Source organism: Carassius carassius, chromosome 38 (assembly GCF_963082965.1).
Source record: "Carassius carassius chromosome 38, fCarCar2.1, whole genome shotgun sequence".
In the NCBI taxonomy this organism is placed as follows: Eukaryota; Metazoa; Chordata; class Actinopteri; order Cypriniformes; family Cyprinidae; genus Carassius; species Carassius carassius.
The window spans coordinates 16,416,445-16,433,695 of NC_081792.1; the positions used below are offsets into that span (position 1 = coordinate 16,416,445).

At 35.3% G+C, this 17,251-nt stretch overlaps 1 protein-coding gene across 2 annotated transcripts in view; it reads right to left on the reverse strand.

Moving 5' to 3' along the window:
• LOC132119431 (ataxin-7-like) overlaps positions 1-17,251 on the reverse strand; it is a 35,881-nt gene that overhangs the window by 9,500 nt on the left and 9,130 nt on the right. For both annotated transcript variants that reach the window (XM_059529381.1, XM_059529382.1), the window contains one exon: positions 2,860-2,964. In XM_059529381.1, coding sequence (XP_059385364.1) covers positions 2,860-2,964 — 105 coding nt within the window. The remainder of the gene's footprint in view (positions 1-2,859; positions 2,965-17,251) is intronic.

Consider the following 17,251-nt stretch of genomic DNA (forward strand, 5'->3'; position numbering starts at 1 on the left):
TCTGTACTTGCCTGTCAACACCACACACACACACACACACACACACACACTCCTGCTACTTCTGCCTAGCATTCGTCACTAAGCCCTCCAGCAAACACACACTCCCACACACATACTAGCCTGATGTCTCGCCTGTGTTTATCTGTGCTGATAAAACTACAGCAAAAACACACACGACACACTTACAAAATAAAAAATGAAGGACACCAGGAAGAAATCCTTGACTTATTTATTTCTCACAGATGCTTGCAGCTATTTGCTGGGTTGTTGGCACTGCTCTAAGAAAGTGAGCCAACAGTAATTTGAGTAACCAAAGACCCAATCAACAAAGCCCCAATTACAACAAAACAATCTACAATATCATTCCACACAATCTGAGATTAGTGTAAGGAAACTGAACACCAAATACTGCAACCTGACAAATGACTACAAGGAACTACAGACATAAAAACAAGAGCCTTGGCAAAAGAAGGATGATCAGTGTGGATGAAATCAGTGTAGAAATGTACCATTTTGAGCTTTTTTTTTTTTTTTTTTTTTTTTTTAAATGGAGAACAAATCAAGAAGCCAGCATCTCTTCAAAACTTTTTGTGTCTCTAAAATAGTTTGTCAAGATCTTTCATCAGTGATGTCATTTTGCAGTACTAAAAAATATATTTCTAAAATGCATTTGAAAAATGGCAGATGCCACAATCTAAGCACTCTAACATCGTGTATGAGAGTACACATTGTGATGATGATGATGCTCATTTATGATGACAAAGAAATACTGTAACGCAAATATCCCCACTTTTTAAATGAGCTCTTTATAACTGCAAATTTAAATGTCGCTATCATCAATAAACTTTAAATACTACCAATAAAGTGGGCAAAGTATGTCAAGCAGATCCCAGAGAAAGGGAGTGCAATCTTTCTATATACAAGAATATCTGTGCATCCTGAGGTTCAGTGTCACTGCACAATCCAGAAATAACCACAGAAGCATAATTTAGTGAAAGATGATATATAGTCAGTTGATCAATTCAAGCACAGGGGATGTTTTGAGACCATTTTAAACTGATGATCACTAAAGAGGATACAAATTTGTTTCTTATTTAAGAAGGTAATAAAATACTCATAATAACTGTGCAAAAGTCTCCTGCAAAATGTTTAACATGCAAATGTTCAACAAGCAGATCTAAACCACCCAACAGAAATGATGGCAAGATTTAAACACACACACACAAAAAAGGACTTAAAATTGTTACCAATCCTCTTAGAAATCGCTTTTAAAATATACTTAACTTTCTGACTGCAGATTCATATGTTGTTTGCAATACATATCCCTTAGCACCACAGCTTGTTTCAGCTCATTATGATTTATTAATCCTCATGCTGGATAAGCACTTGCCAGAACTAGATTCTTCCCTACGCTATTAGTCAAGCACTTGAGTATGTAAAAGTTTCATGGTCGGTGTAGTAAAACTGCTCATTAATCTTTCTAGAATAAAAGAGTCCCAGTGTTCATAACATTTGTGTGTTTGTGTAAATTGATCACACACAAAAAACAAAAAAAAAAAAACGGCAGAACTGGCTAAGTCGGAGTGCAATAAACAGATCATACTGTAGAATATTAAACCATCAATGCCGTCCTGAAAAACTGATCTTCTGGAAGCTGAACAGAGCGTCAAGCGCACTGATGTCAACATGTTTTGGCTCTTTTGCAACTTTCGCAATCTGCACAAATTCTCAGTCCTGTGACATGTTTTTGGATTCAATTATGGCCACAGGAAATCTTCCAATCACATAACGGTTTAATTTTGGGTCCAGATAGCCTGACAACCGGTGCACAGTGTCATTAATAATTCTTTTTAAAAGAATTGTTAAATTTTTTATTAATAAAAAAAAAATTAATCATGTTTTGAACTGACAGTAATAAAAATATAAAAAACTACCATATGCACTTCACATTAGAAAGGTGTAGATTTTTTTTTTGTATTCATTTATTTATTCGTTCATTCTTTCTGTTGCACTACTTTACAGCATGAAAAAAAGCACCAAATAATTTACCACTGGGATTTAAAGACATTTTGTCTCCCCCTTGTGGTTAATTCTGAAATAATGAGTCCACGTGAACAGCTACTATCACTACAGTATCTTAAAAACGAATTGATTCATCATCTGGTAATGGAGACTTCGTTCAAGCTTAATTATCATGTTCAGAGCAGGAACAAAGCAAGACCTTGACTGGGCCAAGCATTTTCTATATCAAAACGAGAATAAAACTTAACACAGATTTCAGCACATAAGAAAAAGATCCCAGCTCCATTAAGAGTTCTCTCCCACAATACATCCATACGATTAACAGCGCTTTCTTGAAATTTGTAAAAATGCTCAAATTTGAGCATTTTGGCAGAATAATGTGTCACGTTCATATGCTAAAACAAATGCTATAGTATAAAACCACGGCTGACAAGTTTTAAATAGCTTAAAAATAAATAAATCCTCAAGTTATTTTCCTCAAAATATAGATCAGAGTTCTGTTAAAGTGGGAGTGATTTTATTTTTTATTCCCGAAAACTTCTGACGGCTATGGGAGGTTTTACGTGATCTAGATTGGATAAAACAGCACAGACGTGCCAACTAAAAAGAGCACATCAAATATTAACTTGAGGATAGTAAACAGAACTCTGGCGGTGGGTATCAAAGGCTTGTGTTCTTCCCTCTTCATGTTATGATAGTTGAGGGAGAGCAGAGGTGGGTGCAGGAGGGATTTCTGTCTTAGGAGTTTACTAAAACACCTCCATTGAAGACGGCAGAGAGAGCAGAGTTGGAGAAACAGAGAGTGAATCAGCTGTGGAGAGCAGGTGATGTTCTTACCGTAGTGTGCTTGGAAGGCCTGGGGTTTGACTACCTGACTGCAGTGGCTGCACATGACCAGGTAGAAGTCATCCTGGGCAGGACACTGGCCAAAGATGGGCATGTCTGCGAAAACACACACAGACACTCATTAGCCAGTCAAAATGTCTTGTGCTCTTCTGACACAGCATGAGGCCATTGTAGCAATGCAGTTAGACGTAGCTACTTTCAGCTATGCACCACTGTAGAAGTCAATATTATTCATTAGCTCATTAGAAAAAAAGTTCTCTCTCATCTCTCTACAATGCTAATAAAGTCTTTACATGTAAAAAAAAAAGAAAAAAAAAAAGAAAAATAAAATCAATATAACAGAGGAACTCAAATATCTACCGATTCGTTCAAAATAAACTGTAAATAAAACAAATATTTTTTAATGTATTCATTTAAATATAAAAATGTAAATAAAACACAAACCTACAAATAGATAAACATCTAATACTGTTTATTTATTTATTTATTTTTAAATGTAGTTTAGCTAATGAGTTTAAATGTTTAACACACAAATGGACGAAGAAAAGCTATTTGTAAATGCGTCATGAAAATGTAGAAATTTCTTGTTTCGTGTATTAAATGCATTGTTTGTTACACTACCACTAAAACGTTTGGGGTCAGTAAGATTTTTTTTTATTTTTCTAGAAAATAATGAATACTATTATTCAGCAAGGACGTATTTAATTGATCAAAAGTGACAGGAAAGATATTTACACTGTTACAAAAGATTTCTGTTTCAATGAAATGCTGTTCATTATAAATTTATTTTCAGCAAAGACTAGAATGATTTCTGAAGGATCGTGACAATCCCAAAAAAAAAAAAAATCTGTTTTGTCATTACAGGAATAACTTACATTTTAAAATATATCAAAATAGAAAATATATATTTTAAATTGTAATAATATTACAGAATATTGCTGTTTTACTGTATTTTTGATCTTATAAATGCAGCCTTGGTGAGCATAAGAAACTTCATTCAACAAAATAGAAAAATTTGAATGGTAATTGTACAATTAACAACCGGTTTAAACATGAATTAAATAAAACATCAAAATCACACTGCACATTTTTATAGTGTATATTATAGAGCAAATTAGTTCGGGTAACATGTTCTTGTGCAGCGTTCTCTTTCATTGTGAACAGATAAATTACTTCTTGCTAGAATCATGTCACTCCTGATTAAGGTACACAGTGTAATCGAGTGTAAATTGCCTGTAGAATCTGCCCTAACCAGTGAATGGAGCCTGAATTGAAACTTCCTAATCTGCCATCAGATCATACACACACAAAATACCTAAGCACACTTGTTTACACAGTGCACAGACTTAATGAACTGTCTCTATCCGCTACACTTTATCAACAGCCCGGTTCAGGTGAGGCCACCCAGACCATGACGAGGATGTTCCGGGAAAAGTGCCTGGGTGAGTTCATGTGGTGCAGGGTTCACCCGCAGCAGCGCTACTGTTTTCATAAGAAAGGAAACAAAAGCCGCTTTTCCACTGAAATTACCTGGAACAATTTGTCCCAAAAACTTTTTTCCCCCAGACCTGTTGCTGTCAGCATTTGCATCACGGTCTAAAGTACCAAGAAGATTAGGCAAATAGTCTGGACGCAAGTCTGTGCACGTTTCTCAATACAAAGTAACTTGCGCAAATTTTGGACCTGCATCATCGGTAGTTTGGACTGCGAAAGTGTGAACTCCCGTGGCCAGAACGACGCAATTTCGGTAATTCTGCAAAGATAACATCAGTCAGCTCACCTTGGCTACTGCAATTTACCTCAATAAATTTACAATTACTGGTCGACCGATATATCTCCAAGGCCGATATATTGCCACGGCCGATATATTGGCCGATATTTGGCATTTTTCAAATATCACCTGTTAAGTTTTTCTGCTTGACCGATGTGTTCGAGGTGGGACATTTATTTTGACGGCGCTGAGAAAGGCAGCACTTGTTCGCTGTTGTTGTTAACAGTTCTGTCTAATACGAATATAAGTCTGTCTAATAATCAGATAGAACAGTTAAACAAAGGAATTAATGTATACAGAAAGTATTATAACAATTGCTTTTATATTATTAGTAATAGAAAGGCAAACATTATAATACTTTCTCTTTTGTCATCAGCATTAAGCAAATATGCATTTAATTTCACAAACCTTGCAAACTTAGTCAAATCCAGCTGTGAGATCTTGTGAAGTGTGCATTTTTATTCAGCATGATCACGTGGTCTATGTGTGATGATCGGTCCGTGTTGATTGAATGCTTTAAACTTTAAACATGATTTTAAATTATGTTGCGCTTTATGCATTCACCCACTGTCATTTTCATGTCATTTTCACTGTGTGCTGTGTGTAAAATAAGTGTTACCTTGGCTTTATTTGAAAATATGATTCCCAATGCACACAAACTTCCCAGAATAATGAGTGCCCTATTGGTTACAGTGGTTACTTCCTTTTTAATTAAATTTTTCTAAAATATTTATTTATTAGTGAAAAATACTTTGTCATCTAAAGTATGTTTATTTTACACATTTATTTTTTAATCCATTGTCAAATGATTTCAAATTTCTTAATGTGAAAATAGATTTCTTAATATGAATAAAAAATTTATATACATATATACACACATATCGGCTATCAGACTCCCTGCTTTACAAGATATCGGCATCAGCTTCAGCTGTCAAAAAACAATATAGGTCGACCACTATTTAAAATAAGACAAAATATGATATAAACACCACTGCCTCTTTTCAGTTTCATTTAAACATATTAATAGCCGCAGAATGTAGTTCAGGGAACATACATACATTACAATGAAACAAAATATTATATCAAACAGTATTTTTTAATTCTCTTAATTTTCCTTTTAACAAATTTAATAGATTAATTGAATAATACAATAAAGATCAAAGATTACCTGTTAGATTTACCCAAAATGAATTACATCTTTCGCTTAACCACTACAGAGACATCAGAGCCGGGGGCAAATGTCAGAAGGACTAGCCGAGGTGAGGCTGCTCTCATCGGGATACATGAGCACCGAGTGCCCAGTGCCTGGAGCTCACGTCTCCGAAATCAGGAAGCACAATTTCAAATAGGCACGGTCTTTATAAATAAACCACAGATTTGAGTTTAAAACAACTACATTCTCACCTGAAATACTCTTAAAATTACATTTCCTGACAAAATAACAAATTCTTTTTTACAAATTATGCGAATATGGTGGCTGAAATACAAAGAAGCGTGAAATCAACCAATCAGCATGCTCAGTGCCCAAATCCCATCCCCGAAAGTTCCGGACCTTTGAAAAGATACTACCTAGCGAGCAGGTACTTTCTGAGGGGTAAATTTTTTTACACCAGAACTTCATTTAGATCCTGGTTCCTGTGGTGGAAACACACCTAGTACCGGCCCTAGTTCCAGGGGGAAGTTCCTACGGTGGAAACGGGGCTAAATAAGTGATAAGGGATAGCCAGCCACTGCGCCAGCATTTCAAAAGGTTGTATGGGGAGGGGATCCTCCACCGAACGAAGTGTGTGGGAGAGCCAGTGAGGAAAAGAGTAATTGAGTGGGAGAACGAGGAGAAGAAGAAAGCGAGATTGCAGATTAAGAATGGCAGTTGTAAAGTTGTGAAATATCTGCAAGGCCGAATGATTAAAAACAAGCGTGCGGTGGAGAGCAGTGTAGAAAGTGTCATTTGGCTTTCAAAATGTATACTTTCAGAGAGTGCTCTGAATTGACAGCAGAGTTTGTGGAAAACAGTCTACCCAAAATAGATGAAAGCTGAGAAAAAAATATCTGCACATAAAAAAAAAAAAAAGAAGAAGAACAAATTCACTCTTAGTCTCTGCTTTTTAGCAAGGCTTAATGCGGGCTTTGCTACAAATGCAAGTGCAAGTGACAAACCGTCAACTGTCCCGAGCATCTTTCAAGCTGGCCCCGGGCCATCCTTATTGTCGAGCCCTGTTAAGTGAGGGGAAAGAAGGAGCACTATGGTCGTCGTTTCACTGAAGCTCATTCACGCAGAGACACAAGGACACTCCAAAAACATCACTGCCTGAAAAGATGTCATTGAATCGTCAGCATTAGGCCTGTCACGATAACAACTTTTTGTCATGTGATATACTGCCTCATTAAAAAATAAATAAGATAAACAATATCATTGTCATTTTAAAGACCATTTTATGCCACTGAACATATAATATAACAGCATAATAATGCAAGAAGGCCAAAACACTTTCAAATGACAACACATTTTTAATTCCTAAGAATATTTAGATCATGGAAATTCATGGGAATTAAGTCAAAATATGAAACACCTTAAACAACTTGAATAAATAGTAAAACATTTTCTAACAAAAAATGAAAAGAAACAAGTAGAAAAAAAGACCATATTTTCTCTGTAAATTAAGGGTGCACTGTATTACTGAATAATTGATATGAATCACTACATATCAATCAGATGTCCGTATTCAAACAGCATCCCAAGCTTGTAACATACATAATATCAGTCACAGCATATCCTACATGAGTCATGAGTACTAAAAAATACTAAATGTGTATAATTATTTCAAATAAAAGGAAAATAAAGCAAGTTGAATTCAAGCAGCTCTAAAAGATTTGATATTATCCTAGCATCCTTCTGAAGGTGCTCTGTCTGTGTTTGCAGTGTTGCTTTGACTACTTAAACGTTAATTACACAAACAAAATGTTTAACGTTTATGTTTAGCTGTCTCTGGAAGAAATATCAACAGTGACTGATTAGCCTTTATGTACTGTAGACGTTAATACTAAGAGAAGCAAAATTTGCAGAAATATCCATAATACACAGTAAGAGCTCACGGTTTATCTGTCTTGTTATAGTCTGTTACTATAGCAACAGTAGATCAAACAAATCAAACATTGTAAACTTTAGTTATGTCGAGATAACTAGAAAATGAAGTCGTGATCACAAAAAAAAAAAAAAACTTTCATTATGTCGAGATAATGAGAAAATATTCATTATAACAAGAAAACAACTTTAATTATGGTGAGATAATGAGAAAATTAAGTCGTGATGAAAGAAAAATATTAATAATCGATGGACTCTTAGGACTTCTGTAGCATAAAGTAAGGACTTATGATCATCAGAACCAGTATACATTTGCAGAAAAGCTGATAAAGATCAAAATACTGAGATCAGAGGTCTTGTTCATGTCACCCTATTAGCTCATGGAGGCGCGTTAAGCGTCGTTGGGGAATTCGGGAGTGTGATGTAAGAGGGAAACCTCAGTATTACAACTCAGAGTCAGCCAAGCAATGATATAAAAGTTAAGAAAAAAACAAAGCAACCAAAAACAACACGTCTTAGACGTAATGTTAGTTCTTTATATCAGCGTCGGGCAAGATAGCATTATAATCTCCTTTGGAGCTGCTTACATGTGGCTTTACGTCGAAAGGAGTAACAGCGAAGATGCTGAATTTAACGTAAACACAGCTTTTGAGTCTCAAATAGCTTTTTCATATATATATATACTGATCCTGATAATCACAGATTCTGCTTAGTCCTTGCTCCATTTCTGCAGATCGGTTTGTGTGAATGAATTACTTGCTCTATCTGTTGCTTTGGTCTCCATCAACACCCGCTTGCGCCACCTGCTGGTGAGCGACTAACAGCAGATGCAGATCATGCATCGGTACTCTATTGCTATTCCTGCAGTTCCCGGGTGTCACATGCTGAATTTTCTGCCAAATTTGAACCACTGAATTAGTTAAAGCAAACTTGTAAAGTGAAATGAAATGGACTGAAAATTGCCTGTTGATTATTATACATCATAGTTTTTTAAACAGATATTTAACATTACATTATTTATCAAACTAAATTTGACAGCATCTCTCTTGTAATGTCATAGCTGCGCCCTAATGACTAAACAATTCAGTAATGTTCAATGAATTATTTACATAATTATAACATTACATAACATTACTTTTTAATCTCTAAAACAACGCCTTTTCTTTTGTGAGTCCAACTGAATTGTGTTCCTTTTCAAACAAAACAATTAAAAAGAAAGGTAAAAAACAAAAGGAAAGGTCAAAAAGGCAAAATAAATATCACTCATTACACATATCGGTCATGTATATGTAAAAAAATAAAATAAATTTTATGTCAATGGATGAAATATTAAATTATCAATATTCTCACCAAGGCCACATATGCTTGATAATACAAAAAAGAGGTTTAAATAATAATAAATAAATAATAAACATACATACATATATATATATATATATATATGTGTATGTATGTATGTATGTATAATATTGTATACAGTACAGACCAAAAGTTTGGACACACCTTCTCATTCAAAGAGTTTTCTTTATTTTCATGACTATGAAATTTGTAGAGTGACACTGAAGGCATCAAGGGCTATTTGACCAAGAAGGAGGGTGATGGGGTGCTGCGCCAGATGACCTGGCCTCCACAGTCACTGGACCTGAACCCAATCGAGATGGTTTAGGGGTGAGCTGGACCGCAGACTGAAGGCAAAAGGGCCAACAAGTGCTAAGCATCTCTCAGGGAACTCCTTCAAGACTGTTGGAAGACCATTTCAGGTGACTACCTCTTGAAGCTCATCAAGAGAATGCCAAGAGTGTGCAAAGCAGTAATCAAAGCAAAAGGTGGCTACTTTGAAGAACCTAGAATATGACATATTTTCAGTTGTTTCACACTTTTTTGTTATGTATATAATTCCATATATAATTCCACATGTGTTAATTCATAGTTTTGATGCCTTCAGCATGAATCTACAATTTTCATAGTCATGAAAATAAAGAAAACTCTTTGCATGAGAAGGTGTGTCCAAACTTTTGGTCTGTACTGTATATATATATATATATATATATATATATATATATATATATATATATATATATATATATACATATATATATATATATATAATTAGTATTCATTTTACATATTAAAACTAGTGTGTGAAATGACAAATGTAATTTAATTTTCATTTTCATTTTGCACCAAATGTTGCACAAATGTATTGGAAAATGTAAATGTAAATACAGAAATGCGTTGTCATTTTGCATATTACATTCCAAATTGAATATTGCTACCCATATGTTTCCATAATAAACACTGCATTATATTAGAAATAGGGCTGCAAGTTTAACTCATTAATTTGATACAACCAATTATATAAAAAATGGTTACGTTTTTGACATGCCATCGTACAAACAATTAAAACACGACAAAACAACCAAACAAAGATGTCCATCTGATTCATACATACATAGACCTGACTTTTTTGTATGATTTACCAAGAAATTAAAATATTCATAACATGCAGATGTTGATGTAAAGCTGAGTCATCAGTTGGCAAGGTATATTTAAATTGTCAGTAAGTCACTTCTAGACCAGACAGCACAATCTCAACAAGAAAAGGCAGACAAATTTCACACACATTCGAAGTATACAAATGCAAACGGATCATACAAACAAAGATTTATTGGGCCTAAGGACCTATTTTCAGGAGTAGCCTTAAAGGTTACATGCTATATTTTTAACTAAAGCTTTGAGGGATTCCCACAGAAGGAAACATCCATTTCAAAGAACATGAGGAGAATGTGTCCTTTAAAAATTACAAATGAGCTTTCCAGCTTAACAGCGAAACTAAATCTGAGCCTTAGAGCTCCTCCGGATATCAATCCCAACATTAGACAACAACATGCTTATGACAGCATATCAGAGATGCAGACAGGATACGCTCACTCCATCAGAGCCGGGTTGGCTTGACATGAAAACCACGGATATTCTAGTGTCTTCTAATGATGTGTCTCAGGTCTGAGAGGAAGTAGAGGACAGACAGATTGTGCTGAAATAGAGAGAATGGAGATGGGGATGGAAGCGATGGATAAGAAAAGGAAGGAGGGAGAAAAGAGGGAGAGAAAAAGAGACTGTGACAAAGCGAGAGAGACAGAGAGATGGCGATAAGGTGAGAGTAAGAGACAGCGAGAGAGTGAAAGAGAGAGAGAGACTGCGAGCGGATAATTTGACCATCCCATTCATTGTCATTGATAAACGATCTAAGTAGAGAAGCTCTTAGAAGCCCAGCACACGAACACACTCGCAGGTTTAACTCCACGCCTGGTGTGTCTGTGTCTCCTCCCCGCTCGCTTTTCCCCATCTGATGAAGAGCTACAAGATCCTCTCCACACATCTCTCCATATAGTCACCTTTCACTGATCACCCTACAGCAATCGTGCAAGTGCAAGGTTTGGTAATCACTCTTCAGTCACTGATGACAATGAGGACTGGTAATATATTAATGTTATACACCCTCTTCAAAAACTGGCACTGAAACTAATTATCAAAACTTATCTTTTCCATCTTTTTCATATTCAGCAGGGATACATTATACTGATCAAAAGTAAAGTGACAGTGACAGTAAAGACATTTACAATGTTGCAAAAAGTTATTTATTTTCAATTTTATTTTCATTAATTTATGCTTATCAAAGAATCCTGAAAAAAAATTATGTAATGATGCTGAAAATTATGGAAGGCATTTTCTGCCAAATTTAAATAAATAAATGAAATGATTAAAATTAAAATTAAAACCAGATAAACTATTTCATTACAGAAAACTGTACGCAAAATATGTGACAAAATTGAGAATGAAATTAAATGATTTCATTTTCACGGTGACATACCTGTCAAATTGAAAAATAAAATGCAATTGGTGATTTCACATTTCATTTTCAATACAGTCTCGAGGCAAGACTGCCAATATTAAAATGAAAAGCAAACGTGAAAAAGAAACTACACATACAGTTTTAACAAAGCTCTTTATTAACGCTCACGCAATAATAGTGACAATTCAAATTTAAATGTAAATTTTACTTGTCATTTTAATTCCTCTTTTATTTCACTGTTTTCATTTTCGTTTTCATTTTCAAAGACAACCTGCATTCAAATTATATGTTAATGAGTGGGTGTGGCTTATTCAAGTAACGGCGCTAGAGAAAATCGTCGAAGTCTCGTGTTCATGAGTTGAATGGTGGTTGAAACAATGTGTGAAACGACATTAAAATGTGAATATATTGTAATCGAGACATGGCGAATCTGTTAGTGAGCTTTTGCGGGAAGCTGCTGCAGCATTAGAACGTGGAAGAAACAACCAGCCTGACCAGCAAGCGTCAAACCCTCGACCCAATGCAGTTCCTCGGCCTGAGCCTCCACGAGACTCCCCGGAAAATCTGCTGTCTGCTGAGTTTGTGACGGCTGCAAAATGTCCAAGTGTATCCAAGATTAGGGGTGCTCCGGTCGGCCGATCGTTAATGCGCATCTCGTCAGTAAAGCCCAGCGGTTAATTCCATCAGGTGCGTGCTTTCACATATGCTGTTACTACACAGAGCCATTGTTAACTGAGAAGATGCGCCAATAAACGCTGAAAATGAACGTGGATTTGCGCATCTTCTCAGTTAACAATGGCTCTGTGTAGTAACAGCTGCTCTATGTGAAATCACGCACCTGATGGAATTAACCGCTGATTAGAGAACCGGCTTTACTGACGAGATGCGCATTAACGATCGGCCGATCTGATCGGAGCACCCCTATCCAAGATAGATTCAACTCGTAGCAAAATGAAGTCATTATCATCCGAAATGTTTGCTAGCTGGTTTAATTCTGCTGCTATACTGGCCATAACCGCCATTATAGCTCCTCCACGTAACAACGTAATTGAGCCACACCCACTCATTAACATATAATTTGCATGCAGGTTGTCTTTGAAAATGAAAACGAAAATGAAAACAGTGAAATAAAAGAGGAATTAAAATGACAAGTAAAATTTACATTTAAATTTGAATTGTGTCACTATTATTGCGTGAGCGTTAATAAAGAGCTTTGTTAAAACTGTACGTGTAGTTTCTTTTTCATGTTTGGCTTTTCATTTTAATATTGGCAGTCTTGCCTCGAGACTCTATTGAAAATGAAATGTGAAATCACCAATTGCATTTTATTTTTCAATTTGACAGGTATGTCACCGTGAAAATGAAATCATTTAATTTCATTCTCAATTTTGTCACATATTTTGCGTACAGTTTTCTGTAATGAAATCGTTAATCTGGTTTTAATTTTAATTTTAATCATTTCATTTATTTATTTAAATTTGGCAGAAAATGCCTTCCATAGAAAATTCAGCTTTGCCATCACATAAATAAATATTTACAATAGAATAAGTTATTTTAAATTGTAATTTTTCACAATGATTCTGTTTTTACTGTATTTTTTACTAAATAAATGTAGATTTGGTGAGCATGAGAGACTTCTTTCGAAAAGATCTTACCAACCCCAAATGTTAGTGTCTGTGCATGAATTGACTAAATAATCAGTTTTAAATATAATAGAATCTAAATAACAGGTATGTATAAGTCAGTTACCATTGTATGCCACTGAATATATAATCATAATGTAATAGCATAATAATACAAGAAGGCCTACAAACTTCCAAACTTTTAATTATTATTTTTAGAATATTTAGATCATGGAAATTAAGTATCAAAATATTAGATATCTTTAACTTGAATAAATAGTAAATAATTATATTTTCTAACAAAGAGTGCAAAGTAAAAAGTAGAAAAAAGAAAAATGCACAAACAAATGGTATGGAGATTAGTCCTTCTACAGATTTTTCCCTGACCTTCTTTTCTCTGTAAATTAAGGGTGCACAGTTCACTTTTGCTGAAAAACACAATCACTACATAGCAGTCAGATGTCCGTATGCACAAAGGCACAGATCCCTAAACAAGATTATATCTGCAGATGAAACTTTTGTTGTAGAAGCATTTTTTTTTTTATTTGAACTAGCACCAACTACACAATGCTATGTACAAGAAGCTGCAAAAGACACAGGGGAAAGTGGAATGTACAAAACAGTGACAAATTTTGAAGTAAATATAATCTACAACTTATTGCGTCACCAAAAGTTATTGAGGTCATGAACATATATTGCGCGATAAGTCGATATATTGATTATTGAGACAGGCCTAAGTTATGTGGTCAGACATGTCATCGTTCAGGCTTTTTTTTTTCATCTCAGGGCCCTTTTGCAAGAACAGGAGTTAAGCATGCTGGTCAGATTCGTGCATGAAGGCAACATCTATCTGACACACAATTCAAATATACATTTTTTATTTGTTGCATGGTAATGATCAATTAGCTATTCTGGACTTTCTAAAGTTCAGAATCATTTTTGGGGTTCTTTAATAACCAATACTTTCGCCTTCAGAACTGCCTTAATTCTACGTGGCATTGATTCAACAAGGTGCTAAAAGCGTTCTTTAGAAATGTTGGCCCATATTGATAAGATAGCATCTTGCAGTTGATGGAGATTTGTGGGATGCACATCCAGGGCACGAAGCTCCCGTTCCACCACATCCCAAAGATGCTCTATCGGGTTGAGATCTGGTGACTGTGGGGGGCATTTTAGTACAGTGAACTCATTGTCATGTTCAAGAAACCAATTTGAAATGATTTGAGCTTTGTAACATGGTGCATTATACTTCTGGAAGTAGCCATCAGAGGATGGGTACATGGTGGTCATAAAGGGATGGACATGGGCAGAAACAATGCTCAGGTAGGCTGTGGCATTTAAACGATGCACAATTGGCACTAAGGGGCCTAAAGTGTGCCAAGAAAACATCCCCCACACTATTACACCACCACCACCAGCCTGCACAGTGGTAACAAGGCATGATGGATCCATGTTCTCATTCTGTTTACGCCAAATTCTGACTCTACCATCTGAATATCTCAACAGAAATCGAGACTCATCAGACCAGGCAACATTTTTCCAGTCTTCAACTGTCCAATTTTGGTGAGCTTGTGCAAATTATAGCCTCTTTTTCCTATTTGTAGTGGAGATGAGTGGTACCCGGTGGGGTCTTCTGCTGTTGTAGCCCATCCGCCTCAAGGTTGTGCGTGTTGTGGCTTCACAAATGCTTTGCTGCATACCTCGGTTGTAATGAGTGGTTATTTCAGTCAAAGTTGCTCTTCTATCAGCTTGAATCAGTCGTCCCATTCTCCTCTGACCTCTAGATTCAACGAGGCATTGTCGCCCACAGGACTGCTGCATACTGGATGTTTTTCCCTTTTCACACCATTCTTTGTAAACCCTAGAAATGGTTGTGCGTGCAAATTCCAGTAACTGAGCAGATTGTGGAATACTCAGACCGGCCCGTCTGGCACCTACAACCATGCCACGCTCACAATTTCTTAAATCACCTTTCTTTCCCATTCTGACATTCAGTTTGGAGTTCAGGAGATTGTCTTGACCAGGACCACACCCCTAAATGCATTGAAGCAACTGCCATGTGATTGGTTGATTAGATAATTGCATTAATGAGAAATTGAACAGGTGTTCATAATTATCCTTTAGGTGAGTGTAAATACACAATTGTTAATTAGGAAATATTAGTCAAATATTGATCATATCATTTTGGCGAGAAAAAGTACAACTCACTCACTGCAATTGGCTAGATAGCTTTAGTTTGTTATTTTTAAAACTGAACATTAACCTGCGATGATAAACTAGTATTAATATACCTCTAAAAATCAATCAGGGAATACTTAAAGGTGAAATTCTCTTTTCACCTCTAATAGTCTCCCATGTACCTGTCTGTATTTATATGGTTTCAGTTTCAGATGATAACCAAGAGCTGTACAAATTTTAAAATGAGAGTTCACCAGAAAAACATTCTGCTATCATTCACGCACCTTCATGTTGTATCAAACCTGTCTGATTTTCCTTCTTTTGTTGAACACAATAAGATATTTTGAGAAATGTGTTTTTGTCCATACAGTCAATTGTCATTAAAATGGTTTGGTTACCAACATCCTTCAACTTTGAAGTTTGCGTTTCACAGAAGAAAGAATGTCAAAGAGGTTTGTAACACCATGAGAGTGAATAAATGGCTTTCATTTTTAAATGAACTTTCTTTTTAATCAGTATGAATATATTATATTATATATTATACAATACATAGAAGTGAATGTTTTAAAGATATTTTTTTCACCCCCCCCCCCCCCTCAATCATCCTGCAGGCCAGACTGACAACCCTTTCCTGACTATACAATAACATAGTAGAGCACAAGAGTGCTCTTAAGCTAAGGTATAGAAGCAATAAAGTCCACATATAAAGCACAACATATGCTGCTTTCAATACATCCTCACACATAAATATTTTAGGAGTAGACAAAGCTGAAACTGAAACTTAAATCTTAATAAAGATGTGTTCGAAGCTTTGGCTTCTACTCTGACCTGAGAACAGTCCTGCTTAATTAATTCTGGATTTAAATAAAAAAATAATAAAAAAACAAAAACACTGACAACAGCTCAACAGAAAACCAGCAATGATTAAAGTCCACACAGGCAAAAAGGTGTTGTTTTTCATTTTATGTAACCCTAGGGGTTGACATATCTGACAGATTCCTGTGCGACGACTTTGGTCTTTCAAGACGTAACCAATTTACTCTAAATTGTTCAATGGTTTCAATAGTTGATAAATGCCCTGACAGGTACAGTATCTGGTGCTTCCTATACTAACAGAAAAGAGCTATAAAGACGCCTGGCGATGACATTTTTATAAACCTCACGGCAACTAAGTATAAAGATAAGATCTGTTAGAATAATCTATTGTCAATTAAAGAAATCCAAATGTATTTAAAAACAGCCGTGATGGTCACTGTAAGACGTCACCTGCTTTGTTGGGGTTACTAAAATGCTAGTTACACATTTAATTTACAAAAGGTGGGTTAATCTTACTGACAAGTACCTAGATCATCAGTCACATAAAAAATACAGCTGAGTCACTTATATTCATTTAAATCGAAGTAAGATCTAACATTCAGCCAGCTCGCTAAATAAAAATAGGGTGATGAGAACTTTAACATAAAAGACCTAGTTAACAAATATTTAATAAATATAAATGAAATACTGATTTGAGCGTAAATTATTTTATTATAGGAGATGAAAAAAGTCGCTGAGGTGTCCAGGAACACTAAAAAAAATCTCTACATGAACGTGTTTAAAATTAGACTGTATTTCCCTATTTATTAAAAGGATAGAAAATGAGCAAATACTTGGACATTAAACACTTAATTTGAATTTATATATAAGTATTTCAGAGAGTCATGTTATAATATAGTTCTACATATGGTTAAGATTTTATATGTCTGTATCATAAAATGTGTGACTTCAATAAACGTAACCAAAAATATTATGCTTGTTTATTTAAGTTCAAATGTCATTTCAGTGTTTGAACATATTTAAGACATTTCAAACATGACGATTTAATATATATAGCATGT